The sequence below is a fragment of the Paroedura picta genome, chromosome 10 (assembly GCF_049243985.1).
Source record: "Paroedura picta isolate Pp20150507F chromosome 10, Ppicta_v3.0, whole genome shotgun sequence".
NCBI lineage: Eukaryota > Metazoa > Chordata > Lepidosauria > Squamata > Gekkonidae > Paroedura > Paroedura picta.
Genome location: NC_135378.1, coordinates 63,328,122 through 63,347,456, shown reverse-complemented (window position 1 = coordinate 63,347,456; position 19,335 = coordinate 63,328,122). Strand labels below are relative to the sequence as shown.

General features: G+C 45.3%; 1 protein-coding gene and 1 long non-coding RNA gene across 2 annotated transcripts; both read right to left on the bottom strand.

Moving 5' to 3' along the window:
* Positions 1-5,573, bottom strand: LOC143819179 (uncharacterized). The gene is made up of 2 exons (XR_013224838.1): positions 5,097-5,573; positions 1-282 (listed from the first exon to the last, which is right to left on the bottom strand). It is a non-coding gene; the product is annotated as an uncharacterized LOC143819179 (long non-coding RNA).
* A 4,397-nt stretch (positions 5,574-9,970) lies between these two features.
* Positions 9,971-14,213, bottom strand: FABP2 (fatty acid binding protein 2). Its single transcript, XM_077300446.1, has 4 exons — positions 14,059-14,213; positions 11,755-11,927; positions 11,398-11,505; positions 9,971-10,210 (listed from the first exon to the last, which is right to left on the bottom strand). The coding sequence occupies exons 1-4, from the start codon at positions 14,123-14,125 to the stop codon at positions 10,160-10,162; spliced, it is 399 nt and encodes a 132-aa protein (XP_077156561.1). The 5' UTR covers positions 14,126-14,213; the 3' UTR covers positions 9,971-10,159.
* Between the last annotated feature and the right edge of the window lie 5,122 nt (positions 14,214-19,335).

Below are 19,335 nucleotides of genomic sequence, written 5' to 3'. Positions count from 1 at the left end.
TTGAAAATAGCTGAAAATGTTTAATCTGTATAACAGCATAACATCAGATGTAAGGCACAACTCCCAGGGTTTGCGGATGAAGACAAAAAGGTGAAACCACATCTCTCTTCCAACTCCATTCATGAAGCTACACCCAAGAAACTGAGAACAACAGCCAACAGTTCAGATACAGCCGGGAAAGGCACCACTTCTTGGTCCATGTTCCAGAGTTCATCAGTTCTGTTATGAACAGAAGTGCTGTTGAAGGTAGAAACCCATTTTCTGCAGTGGACCCAGTCTGTCCTAGAAGACAAAATAATAGTCTCAGTGAATTAGATAAAACCAGTATAATTTGAACAGTGACAACTGTCTCCAGGACTAGCCACTCAAGACCAGCCACTCTACCACAGAGGAAATTATGAATAAACTTTAAAGCCAGATTCCAATTGCCTCAGCCATGGGAGAAGAAAAAAAGCTGGTTCTTATGTGCTGCTTTTCTCTACCAGAAGGAGTCTCAAAGTGCCTTCCTCTCCCCATGACAGACACCCTATAAGGTGAGTGAGGCTGAAAGAGCCCTGATATTACTTTATCAGTGCTGGGATAAGCCCAAGGTCACCAAGCTAGCTGAATATGCAAGAGTGGGAAATCAACCCAGATTAGAAATCTGTGCTCCTAACCACTACACCAAGATGGCCTTTGGTGCTAATACTGAGATCAAGGTACTGCTGAGAAATACAGTTTAAACGAGTCAGATGATTTACATTAGCCTTTCACAAGCTTTCAAGAACGTCTTGTGGTGCAGAGTGGTAAGGCAGCAGACATGCAGTCTGAAAGCTCTGCCCATGAGGCTGGGAGTTCAATCCGAGCAGCTGGCTCAAGGTTGACTCAGCCTTCCATCCTTCTGAGGTCGGTAAAATGAGTACCCAGCTTGCTGGGGGGTAAACGGCAATGACTGGGGAAGGCACTGGCAAACCACCCCGTAGTGAATCTGCCATGAAAACGCTGGAGGGCGTCACCCCAAGGGTCAGACATGACTCGGTGCTTGCACAACGGATACCTTTACCTTTTTTTCGCAAGCTTTCAGTCTCACTAGGTTCAGTGGTCTCTCCAAAGCAAATTCGGGCTTATAGCTTATGTGCATAACTGATGTCATATAGTGAAACTCACAACACTCGAAGCTGGCTTTAGATATAATGGGCATTCTCTTACTAAACAACTAAATCGTTCCCATACATTCCTATAATCAAAACATAGAATCAATGAGTTGGAAGGGTCCATACAGGCCATCTAGTCCAACCCCCTGCTCTACGCAGGATCAGCCCTAAGCATCCTAAAGCATCCAAGAAAAGTGTGTATCCAATCTTTGCTTGAAGACTGCCAATGAGGGGGAGCTCACCACCTCCTTAGGCAGCCTATTCCATTGCTGAACTACTCTGACTGTTTTTTCCTGATATCAAGCCTATATCGTTGTACTTGTAGTTTAAGCCCATTACTGCGTGTCCTCTCCTCTGCAGCCAACGGAAACAGCATCCTGCCCTCCTCCAAGTGACAACCTTTCAAATACTTAAAGAGGGCTATCATGTCCCCTCTCAACCTCTTTTTCTCCAGGCTAAACATTCCCAAGTCCCTCAACCTATCTTCATAAGGCTTATTCCCTTGGCCCCAAATCATATTCGTTGCTCTCCTCTGTACCCTTTCAATTTTATCAACGTCCTTCTTGAAGCCCTCCAGAACTGCACACAGTACTCCAGGTGAGGTCTGACCAGTGCCGTATACAATGGGACAATGCCCCTGTTGATACAGCCCAAAATGGCATTCGTCTTTTTTACTGCTGCATCACACTGCCTGCTCATGTTTACCTTACAATCCACAAGTACCCCAAGGCCTTGTTCACACACAGTGTTACCTAGAAGTGTATCCCCCATCCAGTAGGCATGCTTTTCATTTTTTTGACCCAGATGCAAAACTTAACACTTATCTTTATTAAATTGCATCTTGTTCTCATTTGCCCATTTTTCCATTGTGTTCAGATCTCGTTGAACTCTGTCTCTATCTTCCGGAATATTTGCCAGTCCTCCCAATTTGGTGTCATCTGCAAACTTGATGAGTAGTCCCTCCACCCCCTCATCTAGATCAGATACAGTACAAGCATCACAAGTATAATATTCAACAATGGGCAAACATTTCAGCATTTCATCATATCTGCTGTGTATATTCAAGTATGCCACACATTTGAATAGACACAGTCACTGAACAAGAGTTTTGAACAACCGGTTGGGATAGCAGTGGGATGGTCACCTTGCAAATCTGGAACTATCAGAACTGGCTGCCACCTCTTGCAAGTGATCTGTAATATGGAGCCAGATTCCTTACAAAACCACATCTCCAAGCTTCAGGAGAGTTGATATTCTGGCTTGAGCAGTCCCTAAACAGAGTGTGAAGTCACTAAGTGCACAAGGGCTTGTAACAGGGAAACAAAACAACTGCAAACTGACTACATGTGCATTATTTGCTGTGGCCCCCCTTTTATAGTATGGGTTGCCTAAGATTAAGAAAGCTCCCACATTTTCCTCATTATACACAGTGTGGAACAAAGGTGAGAGATATATAATGGAATGGCTCAGGAAGGTGCTTTAGTGCAGTGGTCCCCAACCCGCGGGCCGCAGCTCCCTCTTCCTGCCCCCCTCGAAGCGAGAAGCTCACCAGGCCGTGAGCAAATCGGACGCCAAAGTGGCCGATTAGCTTGCGGCCCAGCAAGCTTGTTTCGGGAGGGGGGGGGGAGAGAAGCTTGCCGAGCTGCAAGCTAATCGGCCACTTTGGCGGCCGATTTGCTGGCAGCCCGGAGGGGCTGAGAGAGGGAGCCGCGGCCGCTGGCATGGCGGCGGTGCAAGTACGCATGCACAGACTGCCGCAAACGCACGTGCACGGCAGTCCGCGCATGCGCATTTGCGCGGGGGTCACCCTCTCCCGCCACTCCGGAGCAGCGGTCTGCAGCAACTGGAAGGTTGCGGACCACTACATTAGTGGACTATACCACTGTACGTTGTATGTATTATCCTGCTCTTAGTGCGTAGTTTTCTTGTTTTGTAATACTGTTTTCTTCACTGTCTGACATATGTCTCTGTTCTTTGTGGTCAAGTACAACTTGGTGTAATGGTTAGGAGTGTGGACTTCTAATCTGGCATGCCAGGTTCGATTCTGCACTCCCCCACATGCACCCAGCTGGGTGACTTGAGCTTGCCACAGCACTGACAAAACTGTTCTGACAGAGCAGTGATATCAGCCTCACTTACCTCACAGGGTGTCTGTTGTGGTGAGAAGAAGGGAAAGCGATTGTAAGCCACTTTGGCCCATTATGCACGGGCCGTACTGCCTGTGTTGGCAGCAGCAGCGCTTCGGGGAAAATCCACGATAACGCTCGCTGCTGCCGCCAGTGCGGGGGCCTCCTGGCCAGGCCTACTGAAGGCTCTCATTAAGCAAATATGGGATCTTCCGTAGCTTCCTGGGTAAGCCAGGGCTGCGACGGGCCAGTGCTGTGCATAATCGCCAGCACCAGGCCTGTCGGCCCGCCCAGCCCTAACCCTACGGTATCCCTTAAGGTAGCGGTCCCCAACCTTCTTGTAGTTGGGGACTGCCTCCGAGGGTGGGAGAGAGCCGGCGGCCTGGCCGCCGCAGCTGCACGTAAGCGTGCACGCGCAGTAACCGCACATTTGCGTTTTCACCACTAGGTGGCGCTAACGCGCATGCGGAGAACTGCCGCGCATTTTCGCCAGCAGGGGGCGCAAACACACATGTGCGGCAGCTCTGAGCATGCGCGTTTGCGTCGCTGTCGTGCCGGCGACCGCGCCTGCCTTTTTCCCCCCTCTCGCTGCAAGGGGGGAGGCAGACGCGGACGCTAGCGCCCCGGTACCATGGCCTTCATGGTCCGGTACCAGGCCGCGGACCGGGGGTTGAGGACCCCTACCTTAAGGGACACCGCACGCCCCTGTGGGCTCCGTAGAGCCACGGAGCTGGCAGGGGCGACCCCCTGGACCCACCAGTGTGTGTGGAGGGGGCCTGGCCCCTCCCCACACCCCCTACCCCCACTGCTTCCCTTACCTTGACTGGCAGCCATCTGGGGCAACCCATCATGCTCCACTCCCATGCGTACACAGGAAATGGTGGGGGATTGTGCCCCGCCACAACGGGAAGCTGCCGCCGTGCATAAAGGGTCTTTGAGACTCCCTTGGGTAAAGAAAAGCGGCATATAAGAACCAGCTCTTTTTCTTCAAATGTATGACAGGCCTCATGCCACTTTTATACTGAGTTGTGTCTCGAATCTTATGGACTATGCTTTCCTTTCTCTTGGTTGCCAAAATGCAGACAATACACCCCCCCCCCCAATAGATACATCTCACACACAGCTGATAGTGTGCCTTTAGTCTGCCAAACAAGTCTTCTCTTAGCAGAGTAGCAGCACATACAGCTCTGATTGCCTTTAAGAAATCCAAAGGTATTCACAGCTTTGGGACTGCATACTTTACTGAAATAAGGGCCAGAATGTAACTGGAATGTTCAGAGTATTCATAGGGAAGAGAAAGCAACCACACACAGATGGAGCATCCTAACACCACTCTGAAGACCTGGGCCCCAAACCCACATCCCTGCTACCCTAAACCTTTGCTTAACAATTCTACATTGGGATAGTTTTGTTTTATGCTTATGCTCCGTCATTTATTTTTAGCTAAACTCTTTAAGGAGGGCTGACCCTGGCTAGCAACTGGGAGACCTACAACGATTTGGATGGAGAATCGAGTGGCCCTTTGAAAGCCATCCAAATGTATACCCACCTGAGCCACGCTGACTCAGAGCTCCCTCCATCTGGATCACGTAACCGGCTTTTGTCGGCGCAAGGCGGTCTGTCTGTCCGTGGCAGGAGGACGGAGCAAGAGCCCAGGAGCACCAGGGCAGGGCACGAAGAAGGGAGCGGCCACCCACGGAAGCTCCTCGCCTGCCGCACAGCTCGTGAGTCTTTAAGGCGCCCCCGGGCTCGCCCTCTTTCGCCGTCCCGTCCCGGTCTCGTCGCCTGCCTGCCTGCCTGCCTGATTGAGGGGCGAAGGGCTAAGCGAGGCACTCACCGGTCGGGGCTGGCGCTGCCGTCAGGGCAGCAGGTAGACGAAGACGAAGAGCAGCAAGTCGAAGAGGAGCATGAGCCAGACGTCCAGCCAATAGGACTGTCCCGACAGCGCCGGCGCGAGGCCCCCGTTCCCCGCCGCCGCCGCCCGCAAGGTGTCCCTGGCCGAGTCCTGCGGCCGCACCTCCGCGCCCTCCGCCGCCTCCATCGGCCCGCTCGGAGTGCGACGCACCCCAAACTCCCGCTTACATACGGAAGGCGCGACGGGGGACCGCGACGCCGCCTCCCATGAAGCGCTCCGACACGCGCCACTTCCGGAGGAGGCTTCTCCGGGGGGCGGCGTGAGGCAGGAAGCGCCCGACACGGGCGGTGTTGCGCTTGCGCTGTGTGTCTCAGGCCCGCTCCTGGACGGTGGGTTTTCTCGCGCCTGCGCCAACAGGAAAGCCTTCCGACGCGGCTTCTGAGCTGCTCCTGAGAGCGAGGCGGCGAGGGTGGCGCGAAAGGCCGAGGGCGAAGGGAGGGCGGGGCGGGGCGGGGCGAGGACGGTTCCTTGAATGACAGCGGGAATATCCATGAAGAGAAGGGGACTTTCTCAAGAGTCATCGAGAAGGGAGATGTCCGCCTTCTCTAGCCGCTTTTCTGTCTCCCACCGTGGCCCCTGGAGCAGGGGTAGTCAACCTGTGGTCCTCCAGATGTTCATGGACTACAATTCCCATGAGCCCCTGCCAGCAAATGTTGGCAGGGGCTCTTGGGAATTGTAGTCCATGAATATCTGGAGGACCACAGGTTGACTACCCCTGCCCTGGAGGAAGCGGCCTTCCAGTCTTGAGGCATGCTGCATCTCCTCAGAAATGGGGGTGGCCAAACGGGCTCTCCAGATGGACTACAGTTACCATGAGCCCCTGCCGTGGCACAGCTTGGCCACTTTCGATCAAGAGACACTTGAGCTAGAACAATCTGTCCTATGCACTTTTACTAATAATTAATGCCCAACTCAAAGGCCCAGACAGAAAAGTTTGTTGTTCTGTAAAAGGACATATCTACATTGAAGGAAATCTAACAGTCACCTTTCTAAGGGAGTAGCGGTTGGTAACGTGGGAGGTGGGGCAGTGCGGCCTTTAAAGGAAACCCTGCGTTACCAGGGAGCACAACTTCAACAGGAAGTAGTCCTCCCAACAGTGGGTGTGGCTGATGTAGCCCAGGAATAGGTTGCCAGGGAAACAGGATTCAGTTGGAAGACTTAAATCATAGAATCATAGAATCATAGAGTTGGAAGGGGCCATACAGGCCATCTAGCCCAACCCCCTGCTCAACGCAGGATCAGCCTAAAGCATCCAAGAAAAGTGTATCCAACCTTTGCTTGAAGACTGCCAGTGAGGGGGAGCTCACCACCTCCTTAGGCAGCCTATTCCACTGCTGAACTACTCTGTGAAAATTTTTTTCCTGATATCTAGCTTATATCGTTGTACTTGAGGTTTAAACCCATTACTGCATGTCCTCTCCTCTGCAGCCAACAAACAGCATCCTGCCCACCTCCAAGTGACAACCTTTCAAATACTTAAAGAGGGCTATCATGTCCCCTCTCAACCTCCTTTTCTCCAGGCTGAACATTCCCAAGTCCCTCAACCTATCTTCATAGGGCTTGGTCCCTATGCTTGTCTTGATCTATTCTGGAGCAGATCCACAATTTTTATTGGGATTTGATATGGGCCACTGTTAGTATGGTTAAGCAAAAATCTATTCAAAGTAGAGCCCAGAAGTTGCAAGCTGTCTCAAACTGATTCTCGGATAGATTTTGAAGCATTAGTTTTACAGAGTAGCCAATAGGGTGTTGTGGGAAAGGGAGGAAAGAAATTCATCACAGGCCGACGATTTTATAATCTCGGGGTCTGCATCTACAGAAAATGCGAATGCTCTAATTACCAGGGAGCTCAGAGGAATTGTGAAACTTTGATAGAGTGTCTAGCTCAGCTTGATAAAGCTCAGATAGAGCAGCCTGGCTCAGTTCTTTTGTGAAGGGGGACTTCTGTTAGTTTGGACCTAAAAGCAGAAAGCCTGATTTTCAAAAGGTAAAGCAGTTGGTAGTTCCCAAGCCTTATTATAGACTAGTAATATAGCCCACTGTATGAAGTATACAGCGGGCGCTAGGAACTAACCTTAGTGCCCCCGGCGGCAGTCCTCTGGGTGGGCTCTCAGCGACGGCGGCTGTTTGAGGGGGCGTCAGGCCGCCGGGCAGGGAGCCCCCGGCAGCTGCGCTTCGTGTGACTGCCAGGGGCTCCCTGGGGTGGCGGCCTGATGCGGCGAGAGGCGTGAAGCTCCTCTCACCGCGTCAGGCCGGGAGCAACTGCGAGCCGCGCTGTGCGCGGCTCGCAGTTGCTGGTGCTGGGAATCGGAGGGACCAATCTGCAGGCGCTTCGCGCTTGCCAATTGGTCCCTCCGATTGTCTGTCCAGAGGAAGGGTCCAATCCGGACCCTTCCTAATCACGGACAGATCCCGCCCCAGAAGCCCTTAGTGAATTATTTAGTCTGCGGCGCCCGTGGCGGTGTTTAGATTTGAAACGTTGAAATGGGCCATGATATCAGCTTGTCTGGACATTTGGACTTTAAGAGGACTTTAGCTAAAGTCAGTAAACTATTTTATTGCAGTGTTATTCATGAGGATGTCAAAAATATGTCCTGAGTTGTAAAATCTGTCAAAATGTTGGATACGTGTGAAATGGTTGTAAAGTGCCCCTGAGACTGATTCTACTTACAACCCAGCTTTTTCCTCCTAAGTAAACAGCTGATATTCAAAGGCCATTTCAAGCCATCTAAAATGGTAGAAAGTTTATATTGGTGATGATAGTGTCATGTGTTATCTGATGGCTTTAAGGTCAGAAATAACAGCAAACTTGGCTAGGGCTTTGTTGGAGGTGAGTTCTGTCTGGGCTGGCCAGACACAATCCTTTCTGACAGGTGGACAAGTTTTACCAGCTAGCTAGTACAAATGTTACACAAGAGTGCTGGAATTATGCAGGCTTTGAGCACAGCCCATCATCCTCAGTTGCATGGTCAAGTAAAAAGATAGAAAATAATTAGTAAAGTCTATTGTCTTCAAAATAATAAGAACTGTGATGAGCCTCCTTCCTTGGGAGGCTTGTCACCTAAGGACTTGTTGTTTGAATGCCAAATTAAAGGGCTGTTTACATTGTAGCATGCTAGTTAGGAAAGCGTGTGAGCCTGAGTTGTCCACAGATTGTGGCAGAATATATTGCACATTTGCAGGAATCATTAGAACAGGTTTGAGCTGTGGGTCAAGAGACTTTGACCACAGCAAGGGAGAGGCATAAAGTTTATTATGAACATAATGCCAAGCCCCAAGAACTGTAACCAGGAAATCAAGTGCTCTTCTTGAGGTCTGAACATGTAGGGAAGCTGGAAACAATTTGGCAGGGAATTTATGTTGTTGTGTAAAGGTCTGGCAATGACAATTATGCAGTCATGGACACAAATGATGGGGAAAATCTTGTGGTGTGCATTAATTGTTTAAAGAAATTTCTCCAAAGGGAACCTGGCATGTTTCCTGTTCATGAATTGAGAGAAAGAGGAATGTTATATGCCTGATTTAATTGAAGGCTTGACTGAACCGCCCAGAGCCATATAGAAGGGCAGTTTAAAAATCTTAAATAAATTAATGAGGCAAATGGTATTTATGAGGGCTAAATTAGTTCTACCTTAATCCTTCAACAAGCTGAACTGGAGTCATTTGAAGATTAGTTCAGTAGTGAGCCAGGCAAAACACAATTGATGACTGGGGTTGCTGTCCCCGTGTCAACACAATTGATGACTCATTATATTGACACTGGGGCAGCAACCCCAGTGAGATCACCTATATATCCAGTCAAAAAGCATTGAGAAAGGTTGGGGAGGATGAAATACAAAAGTTGTTGAAAGTGGGAGTGATGACCCCTTGCTCTTCTGAGTGAAGCTTTAACCTTGTGGTGGTTCAAAAGATAGTTTGTGATGATGATTCCCCCTAGTACTGATTGTGTGTGATTTTTAGAAAATTGAATAAGTATGCGATCCAAGATGTTTATCCTTCATCACACAAAGATGAATAGATTGATAGATTGGCAATAACAAAATATATTAGCACCCTCAACTTGACCTCGGAATATTGACAGATCCCACTGACAGAGATCACATCACAAAAGTCAGTGTTAAGGTGCTACTTAGGACAGTTTAGGTTTAAGGTCTTACCTTTTGGCATCTGGTCTGCCATCCACACTTTTCAGAGACTCGTGGTCCTGGATGAGGTTGTGATGGGCCTAGACAAGTCCTCAAGTAGCTACCATGTTATAATTAGTAGCAATACTTGGGAAGCATATCTGCAACATCTAGTTATAGTGTTGCGAAAGTTAAAGAAAGCTGGCTTGATCATCAAGGCACAGAAACGTCAGTTTCATTGCAATAGTTACTTAAATATTGCTGTAAGACCCCAATCTGGATGGGGGTGCACAGCAAAGTGGCCCAAGGAGCTCATTTCCTCCTGCAGGTTTTCAGGTGCAGAAATAGCCTCCTCCATGCCTGCATCTATGCTTGAAAAGGCATGAGGGAGAGGCAAGAGCTCCTGGGGCCATTGCACTCTGTAGTCCTCTTGAACTCACTCTGTGTAGTATTACAAAAATTGCAATAAGTCCAGTCTTGCAATAAGTCTCATCCAGAGGGAACCAAATGTTGCTTCTGGAACTTTCCACAAATCAAGGTGAGAGGACAGATGTGAAACAGTGTTGTATAGAGGCAGCAAACGTTTAAAAGGGGGGCATTGACTCCAAAATTCAATATCTAGTGCATAAATAAGGCACAACAGCAATAAAAACAAATACATCTTCTGAAAAGCAGTGTAGAAACCATGTTTGTTTATTTCCATTATGAAGACTAGTATTCTTTCCATCTCTTAGTAACACTATTTTCTAATAGACATTGGACAGAAGATAAATAGGTTTAGTCATACAGTAACTATGTACTTATTGTCAAAAGCCCAGGTGCCATATGTTCAGCAATTAATCCATCGTATTTCAAACCTGTTCAAGCTTTCTTGAAGATTCTCTTAGCTGTGACACCTTCATAGATGTAAGTCTAAAAAGTGAGGTGCAAAAAAAAAAAAAAAACACATGTCAGAATGTCACTGAAATCTATTGCATTTCATTTAAGGATGTTTCTCTTCTCTGTTTTTTTGTTTGTTTGTTTTGTTTTGTTGGGGTTTTTTTAAATATTTCTGTGCCGCCTCTTCAGTTCAGAGCTCTGCTTGAGGCAACTTACAATTTAAAACCACATAGATACAAATTAGTTACATGACTGCCTTATTACACAATCGTGCACATCTCAGTGTATTTATAGTCAGGATTTTTGGCTCCAATGGGAATTACTTTCCATTTGCTTACATTGAACCTTATTTGCCACATTGATGGTCACTTGTCCATCCTTGACAGATTCCTTTGGAGTGCCTCAGTCCTCCCTGGTTTTCACCACACTGAACAATTTAGTGTCATCTGCAAACTTAGCCACTGCACTGCTTACTCCCAACTCCAGATCATTAATGAACAAGTTAATAATCACCAGACCTAGTACCAAGGCCTGTGATACCCCACTGCTTATCACTTTCCACTGTGAAAACTCTCCTGTGAATAAACCAGTTTTAATCCACAAGAGGACTTGTCATACTAGCTCATGACTGCTGAGCTTATTTAAGAACCTTTGATGAGGAAAGCTTTCCAGAAGTCTGGGAAAACAACATCTATTGGGTGACTCTTGTCCACATGCTTGTTTACGAGGTTAGTGACACAAGATCTTCCTTTACAGAATCCACTCTGATTCTTCCTCAATAGCTTTTGTGCATCATTATACCTACTAATTGTTTAATAACCAATCCCACCCATTTACTCAGTATCAGCGTTAGACTGACCAGCCTGTAATTTCCTGGATCTCCTCTGGAGCAATTTTTAATGAGGGGAATTACATTTACTACCTTCTAATATTCAGGAAAGGGGGCAAATTTTAGCAAAAGAATGTATATTTTGGTCAGGAGATCCATAAATTCACAGTTGAGTTCTTTCAGAACTCTTTAATGATGAGAGGTGTGATTAAGGAGGATGATCAAGTTTTGAAATGTCCATGTTTTAGAGGAAAGAAGCGGAGATTACTTGCAAGTGAAAGGGACAGCAGAAGAGGATTCATCTCTTTTTTTCAGCTTGGCATTTACAGCCTTGGTTCCAAAGCTGTCATTTTTAAAAAGTCCTATCACCACCACTTCCTTGTTAACTCACCTGAACCATTTCATCTCCAATGATTTCTCTGAAAGCCTTAAGTTCCTTTCCATTATCTTTCCTTCTGAATGTGCCTACAAGTTTACCATCATCTATGTTCCAGTTACCCTGCAATGCAAAGACAGAAGTTAGTGACAACTCTAGATTATATCTGAAGAAGTGTGCAAGCACACAAAAGCCTTGATTGAAACTTTGTTGGCCTTAAGGGCGCCACTGGACTCTAAGCAGAGTGAGCTTTATTAGAAACCCTTGAAATTGAAAGCAGCTTTACAGTGGCTGTATTAGTTTGCATCCGGTTAGCAACTTTGCTAAATAACAGCGCCAAATAACAGCATCATAGATGAGAAAGTCTCTTACATGGAGCTCAGTTCCATCAGCTAAACTGTAGTCAAAATCTACTCCCAATGTGAACACTATCTCTATGGTCCGGAAGTTGCTTGTTTCCTTGATAGTGAAGGTGTTGCTCTCTTGTTGGAAAGTAAGCTTCAGGTTATCATGGGCCCCTAGCTTTCTCTTCACTAAATTGATACCTGAGAAGAAAAGAAAAAGTCAAAACACAACAGAAATCCCTTTAAAAAAACAGAGTGAGCATATTTGCTAAAGGAAGGATCAAGTTGGACTTCCAAGTGGCATTTTTGAAGTAGTTTTCTCGTGTCTAGTGAGTGCTTGTCTCTCCCAAACTAGATGAGCTTGTAGCAGTTAAGAGTGGCAGACTGTAAGCTGGAGACCTGGATTTCATTCCCCACTCCTCCTCATGAAACTTTCTGGGTGACTTTGACTGGTCCAAGATCAACTCTCTCAGCCCCACATACCTCATAAGGTGCTTGTTGTGGGGAAAGGAAGTAGATTCTAAGCTGATTTGTGAGTCCTTAAGGTAGAAAAAAGGGAGAATAAAAACAAGCCTTCTTGATTGCTATTTTTACAACAAAAGTCATCTAAGCAGCAAGCCTTCCACTACAAGGGACGACTTTGTACTACTTGAGATGTAATGTGATTTTACATCAGCTGCCAAAAACTTAGCTATACAAAGATAGATTCAAGTGGTCATCCGTGCTGGTCTGAAGCAGCAGAACAAATTTAGAGTCCAGTGGCATCCTGAAGATCAACAAAGTTTTATTCAAGTTATGAGTTCTTGTGTGCACGCACACTTCCTCAGATGTCATGGAATGAAAGTAATCAGAAAATTATAGGTAGAGTGTGATAATAAATTAATATACAGCATAATTAAAATGGTTAACAGGTTCCAGAGATAAATAGGGGGGGAAACCCAGAAATTTGAATTTGTTTGTATTGTAATAGAATCTCAAATGAATACAAACAAATCCAAATTGCTGTTTTTTCCTATTTATCTCTGGAATCTCTTACCCACTTTCATTATGCTGTTTGTTAATATATTCTCAGTCTCTACCCATACATTTGAAATGATTACTTCCATTCCATGATGCTGTATATGAGGAAGTGTGCATGCACACAAAAGCTCATACCTTGAATAAAAATTTGTTGGTCTCATAGGTACCACTGGACTCTAAATTTGTTCTTGGCTACACAAAGTTACTTATATATCTTCATTTCTTAAGAACCAAGAAGACAGCTTCCTAGAGAGACAGAGTCCTGCTTGAGCAAAGGAAAAATCAAATCAGTGCATTCTGCACCCACTTGTCATCAGTTGCTCATGGATGCTTAGACAGTTTACAAATTTTCTCTTTTTCCCACTTAGCTAGAGACTAAACTTTAAAACACATTGGATACATTAAAGTCGTCTTCTTGATCCTGTTATTTCCTTGAGCCACTTGTGTTTTGCTCCTCAGCCCAGCTCTTCATTTAGTTCAAAGGGGGAAAAAATCTTAATTATAATAAATCCACCACAAAAGTAGATGAACTAGTTCTTGTGTAGAGAAGAAAAAGATGCCAGTAACGAAATGTAGAAAGCCATTGTGTACACATTACTTGGAATGACATGGCTGATTGTCTATAGAAGGGTAGGATGTGAGTGTTGGCGTGGGAAGTGAACTCCAGAAAATTACAGTTGCCTGCCCATATTAAAACCGCAAGATGGAATTGTGCAACAAACTGGAGAGAAAACCAGGGTAGGCTGCAGTCCTGGCATGTTCTGCAAGAGAAATCAATGTACCAGCTGGTGGAGTGAAAGGAATATTAATGTCTAAAGAGCAGTTGGAGAAAGATTGCATTTGAGTATTGATGAAACAGTCCTGTTTTCTTCCATAAGATTTATGAAAACTTGTACTCCCTTCTCAAGTCTGCAAGGCTAGCATAGAAACAATATTTGTGTTCTTCATTACACCATTCCAAGTATGAAGTACTTGATAGTTATGGTGAATACAACTAGGAGATAATTTTAAAGTTGCATGACCAGCAAACCTTCTGCTAGCCAAGTCTTCTCCTATTATGTTCTCTCAACTTCTCTTCTGTTGAATTTCTGCCTGCCATTAATGGCCCAGGAACATAGACAAAAAGGAACAAACAGCTCTCACCTTTATTAAGAATTACCAATGCATTATTTTGAGGGTGCAACCCTTTGGACAGAATCTTCCCCCAAAGGTATTTTTAAACAAAATACATACAGTTGAACAACAGCAGCAAAAACATAAAAAGACCAAGAAGGAATGTTCTCACAGGAGACAAAGGAAATGTTGGTCTTACCCATTGCTTCCATGAACTTTTCATAATTTTCACTGTTTTCTACTTTCCAAGTACCATTAAACGCCATGATTGTTTGCTGTAGCAAAGAAGATTCAGAGATGATTTCTGCCCAACTTAACAGAAAACACACCTTTCTATGGGAGATTTATGCCTTCACTTATCTGGAAAGCAATTCACACAGTGATGTGGCTGGGGGAAGTACAATTCGTCACATGACACCAGAAGGCCGAGGCACTGCCCTTGACCTGAGTCTCTTACCTAGTTAAAGGTGTAGCTTATGAAAACTTTGGCTGTGGTTTTGCTGAAAAAAACCTGCTGGTTTCTGAGTTCACTTTATACTACAGCCCGGAATAGCAGATTCGGTTGACTGTTGATTAAAAAAAAATCAAGGTGGAGCCATGGATTTCACTAGAGCAGTGCTTATTTGATTAGCAAACAAATGTCAATGCTTCTTATATTGGTGAGGGAAATTAAACAAATATTTGCACCAACAAAGAAGGTCAAGCCCCTTTTGCTCTGCACGACGTGTTTGGAAGCTGTTCTATCAGGTATAATGAGGGCAGCAAGGGCTACGGGACAGCTGTTTATCTTGGAAGGTACTTGTATTGGTTCTTCACACTTTTGAAGTGCCTCTTGGTTTTCCAGTTCTGGAATGACAATGAGATAAATATAGGGCAACAAAGGGGGATTTTGGAAAGATCAATTTTGAATTGACATGTTGAACCCAGTGTTCCTCCCCCCCCCCCCCCTCACCGCAGCTGAACTAAGAAATAGTTCTCTTACTCGGGAATAGGTTTGCCAACGGGCTTTGAGAAAATGATCCTTTTTACATGTGATTAATGCAGAGAAATAGGCAACTGAAGCCTTTCATGGTGTGAAAGTGAATGTCCCATTAAGCCTTTGCTAAAGGGATAAGACATTTTTCTTCCAGGTTGCTAGCAGCCCTACTCAGGGATCCAGCTTGCTGCACTAATGTGACTTTATAGCAAGCAGGTTGCCAGGATGAACCTTGTCCAGGACATTTCATCTAGTTTGCAGTTCTCAAGGATGCACTGCTGAGATAAGATAAACACTTCCCAAGATTTCCGTGGGCTATCTCCGATAAGTCATTTGAGGTTATGTCACAAGCAATCATGAATTCTATCTCTGCAGTTTAAGGATGTGGTTATTCTGTAGCAATTCTTTTCTCGAGAGGAACCTGACCTAGGTGTAAACTGCACAGAGCTTTTATTCCAACCCCAGATCGATTCAGTCCCTGCCCTCTACACAGAATGCGATTTCCGTTTGGATTTTGGGCGATTTATATTTTCCTTCTGCAGCAAGAAGGATTGATCCGGAGTGACCCTACCTTTATTGTGGGATATCTCAGACTGCTGCTAATCCTGAATATATTCAGAAAATCGCAGTGTTTTGAATCTGGGCTCTCCTCCGTGGTAGAGGACCCGTGATTGGCTACAGGTGGTCATGTGACAAGCCTGCCTCAAAGGAGAAGCCCCTAATTTCTCTCAACTTCTGTCGGCCTTGGATTTTTTTTTGTGCCTTCTTTGTCCCCCCCCCCTTCAAGAAAAGAAAGGGTTTTTTCCTCCCTCCTCTGACTTCTTGGATCCTCTCCCCCCTTCAAGAAAACAGAGAAAGAGTCTCCATTTGCCTCCCCCCCCTCTTCTGAGCCTCCCTAACCACATGCAGAAGACTTTCCTGTTTCAATGGGAAGGGGGGGGGAGAGAGGAAGACCCGAGTTCAAAGCGATCTGAATTCAACAGGATTGACAATGGAATAAAAAAAGTAAGTGCAAACTCTGCCCTAGATAGCCCATGCAAGCCGGATCCCATCAGATCTCAGAAGCTAAACAGGGTTGAACCTGGGCAGAATCTGCACTTACTTTTTTTATTCACTCCGGATCAATCCTTCTTGCTGCAGAAGAAAAATTTAAATCGCCCCCAATCCAAACGGAAATCGCATTCTGTGTAGAGGGCAGGGACTGAATCGATCTGGGGTTGGAATAAAAGCTCCGTGCAGTTTACACCCTGAATAGCATTTGGAAGGGCAGCTTCCAAGAACCAAGGTTAATAGCAACCCATCTCCAAACATCTCTTGCCTGGCTGCCAGACAATCTTAGCATCTCCAGGCTACATACCACAAATGGTATATAGATAACACATGCTATGTAACATATGTCGGCAACCCTGGGAGTAGTGGTGACATAATAGTCCAAAGAATAGATATGATAAATCATTCAATAAATCTTGAGAGGAGCAACTGGAGACGACATCCATATGAAGAGCCTGGGGCTGTGTTCAGAGGAGAAGCCTTCTTAGCATGCAAACAGCAACCCCCTTGCCTTATGAGTAGTAGAAACTTACAGAAATTTAAGTGAACGTGAACACACAGCAGTAGCTAATGCCTTTATTAGGACCAACAAAATTGCCACACAGTAGCTGACAACTTTTTAAGTACCCTGAAAAGTGTAATCAAGCTGGATGTCAGAAATAAACCAAAGAGCAGGAAGAGCAGGCAAAGGGATTTCCTTAGCATGATGGAAAAGGTCTGCCTGTAGTTTGTATGAAGGAAGAGCTATGGAGGTGTTACGTTGACTTCATTTAGATTAGAAAGTCACAAAGTTCTCAGGTTGTACTCAGGATTCCTAGGACGAAGATGTGTTAAGTGTTCTCAGGAGCCCTCTTCACATGTTACAGTGAACACATGCTACAGTGGACAAAGTTCATCCTGTCTTTACATCTTTTTGTAAGAAAGAGCCAGATGTATTCACTTCATATATGAGACTGGAGAGACCAGGACCTGGGTAAATACCTGGTTTGTATCACACACTTAGCTGTACATGCTTTGATTATAACAAGATAGTTATTCAATGCACACCCAAAGAACAATCAACTGTACATGGCATGCAGATTGGATGTGTGTTTGCTGTAGCTTGCAAACGGGGATTGCGTGAAAAGGTAAATGCCAGTAGTAATCCAGCACTAGACAGAGAAAAGCAGTAAAGAAAACATAGCAGAATGTATATTAGAAAACCTGAGCATTTTCCTTGACATCCAATTGATGATGGTACTTGAAAACTTGGTCTCTAAGGTGTTACCGTTGCTTTGTTGTTGTTGTTTTTTGAGGGGTGGATTTTTTTTTTGCTAATTTCTCAACATGACTTTCTATTTTAATCTGCTTATGAAAGTATCTTTGGCCTTTCATTGAACTAATTTATTAGCTGCCCCAATTTTCCTTTCCATATCTCAGAGGTCAGCTGCTTTCCCCAGAGTCCTTATGCATGCCACAAGCAATGGAACCCTAGGTTGTAGAGAAGAGGTGTGTCCATTATAAATATTGACACGTCAAGACACCAGGCCCACAATCAGAAGAGTCATATTAAGTAGTTTCTCCTGAACAGTGCCCGAGATGTTGCAGAAGATGGAATGAGTTTGAATCCTTCCCACAAGAAACACAGCTCCCTGTACTGGGAACACTAACATGGCTCCCTCAAGATTCGTCTCTGACGTGCCCCTTTTCTGTGTACAAGGATTGTTGTTGTTGTTTAAAGGGAATATAGGAAATATACACACGTCCCCAACTAGTACTGGAAATAATTCAATCCAGCAAGACTAGTAGAATGTGATTCTGTTAATGTTCTTCCCCTCAGCTTCTTCCATTCAGCATTTTGTTTGAGGTCTTCAAAGAGAAGAATGCTTAGGAAGTGGTTCACTGGAAGAGTTGTTGCATGGCCCACGATTTCTGATGAAAGGTATCCTTTCAGTGCAGGTTACTGCCCTCTAGTTGGGAAAACTGGAAGAAATGATTAACTAGAAAAAGATATCTAATCAAATAATCAATGACAATTAAGACCATATAGCTTAAAGTTGCACTAGAAAAATTAAAAGGCACTCCAAAGATCAGAAGTCACTCTTTCAAGTCTTATCATTTGCTGCAGAAACAGATTTTTGCTTTGACATGTCTAAGCAGATTCCCAAACCAAATAAAATCCAAATCAGAATTTTTAATCATTACTTCAACTTTGTGTGCAGCATAAATATATTATCAGTATGTGGGGTGTTGGTTATAATATTGGACAGGGGATGCCTTCATTCAAATTTCCACTCCACCATGAAGCTCTAGTTGACCTTGGGCCTTGATAATGTAATCTCACAGTGCTGTTATAAAATGGGGAGGGTGGGATATTGTGGACAGTGCCCTGAACAAAGCACCCCAGCAACACACACTGGTGCCAGGTGCTGGTACAGCCCTGCCACCCACCAGTGCTACATCAGCATATTCTCATATAAACACAGGAAGGGGTAGGCTTGGGATTATGGCCAACTTCTTAAACCTATGAGTACTCCCCAGAACCACCATCAAAGAGCACAGTGGGTTACATAAATATCACCTCTCCATTAATCCCACTGGATGTAGATAAGCACTGTGCCCCCCCCCACCCCATTGATTCCTGTCTGAACACATGCACACACCCAACTCACATATAGAAAATGGCAACTCCTGGCCAGAATGTTAAACCCTAGAGATCATGGTTGGATGGACCAGATGCCAAATTGTGCAGCACTGGGTTATATTGGTCATGGCTGTGGAACTTGATATCTTGCACTGTGATTGTGGCACACTCACACTCTGCAGATGATATCTCTGCTATGCAGATGATACAACACTCCTTGCTGAATCGGAGCATGATCTGAAGACCCTGATAAAGAGACTAAAAGAAGAAAGTGAAAAGATGGGACTATACCTAAATATCAAAAAGACCAAGATCATGAGTACTTTGCTGTGGATCTTGAGAGTTGCATCCTTGTAAATGCGCGGAAGGGATGGGGCTTAGAAGGATATATATCTCTGCTTAGCATTGCACTGAGCAGCACTGAGGTGAAAGGTCACTGAATTTACTGACACAGCAGTTTCATAAATGGCAGGTATTGTTCTTGAGGACTTGATTTTTAATTGTTGTATTAAAGCACTTTACAACAGCTCCTCAATTATATTATAATCAGAGTCTTTATGTACTACGATCATAGTTCAGCCAAGACTGACACACAAAGAATCAGTGCATCAACCAGAGGGTTGCATCAACCAGAGGGTTGCTGTGGGGGAAGAGCTGTCACACTCCTACCAACTCCCATGTGGGGTCCTTCAGGGCATGGTTCTCTCCCCCACGCTTTTCAACATCTTTATGCACCCTCTGGCCCAGCTCAATATGCCAATGACACCCAGCTCTCTCCTCATGGACAGCCACCTGGAATCCCCGCTGGAACCATTCGCCAGATGTCT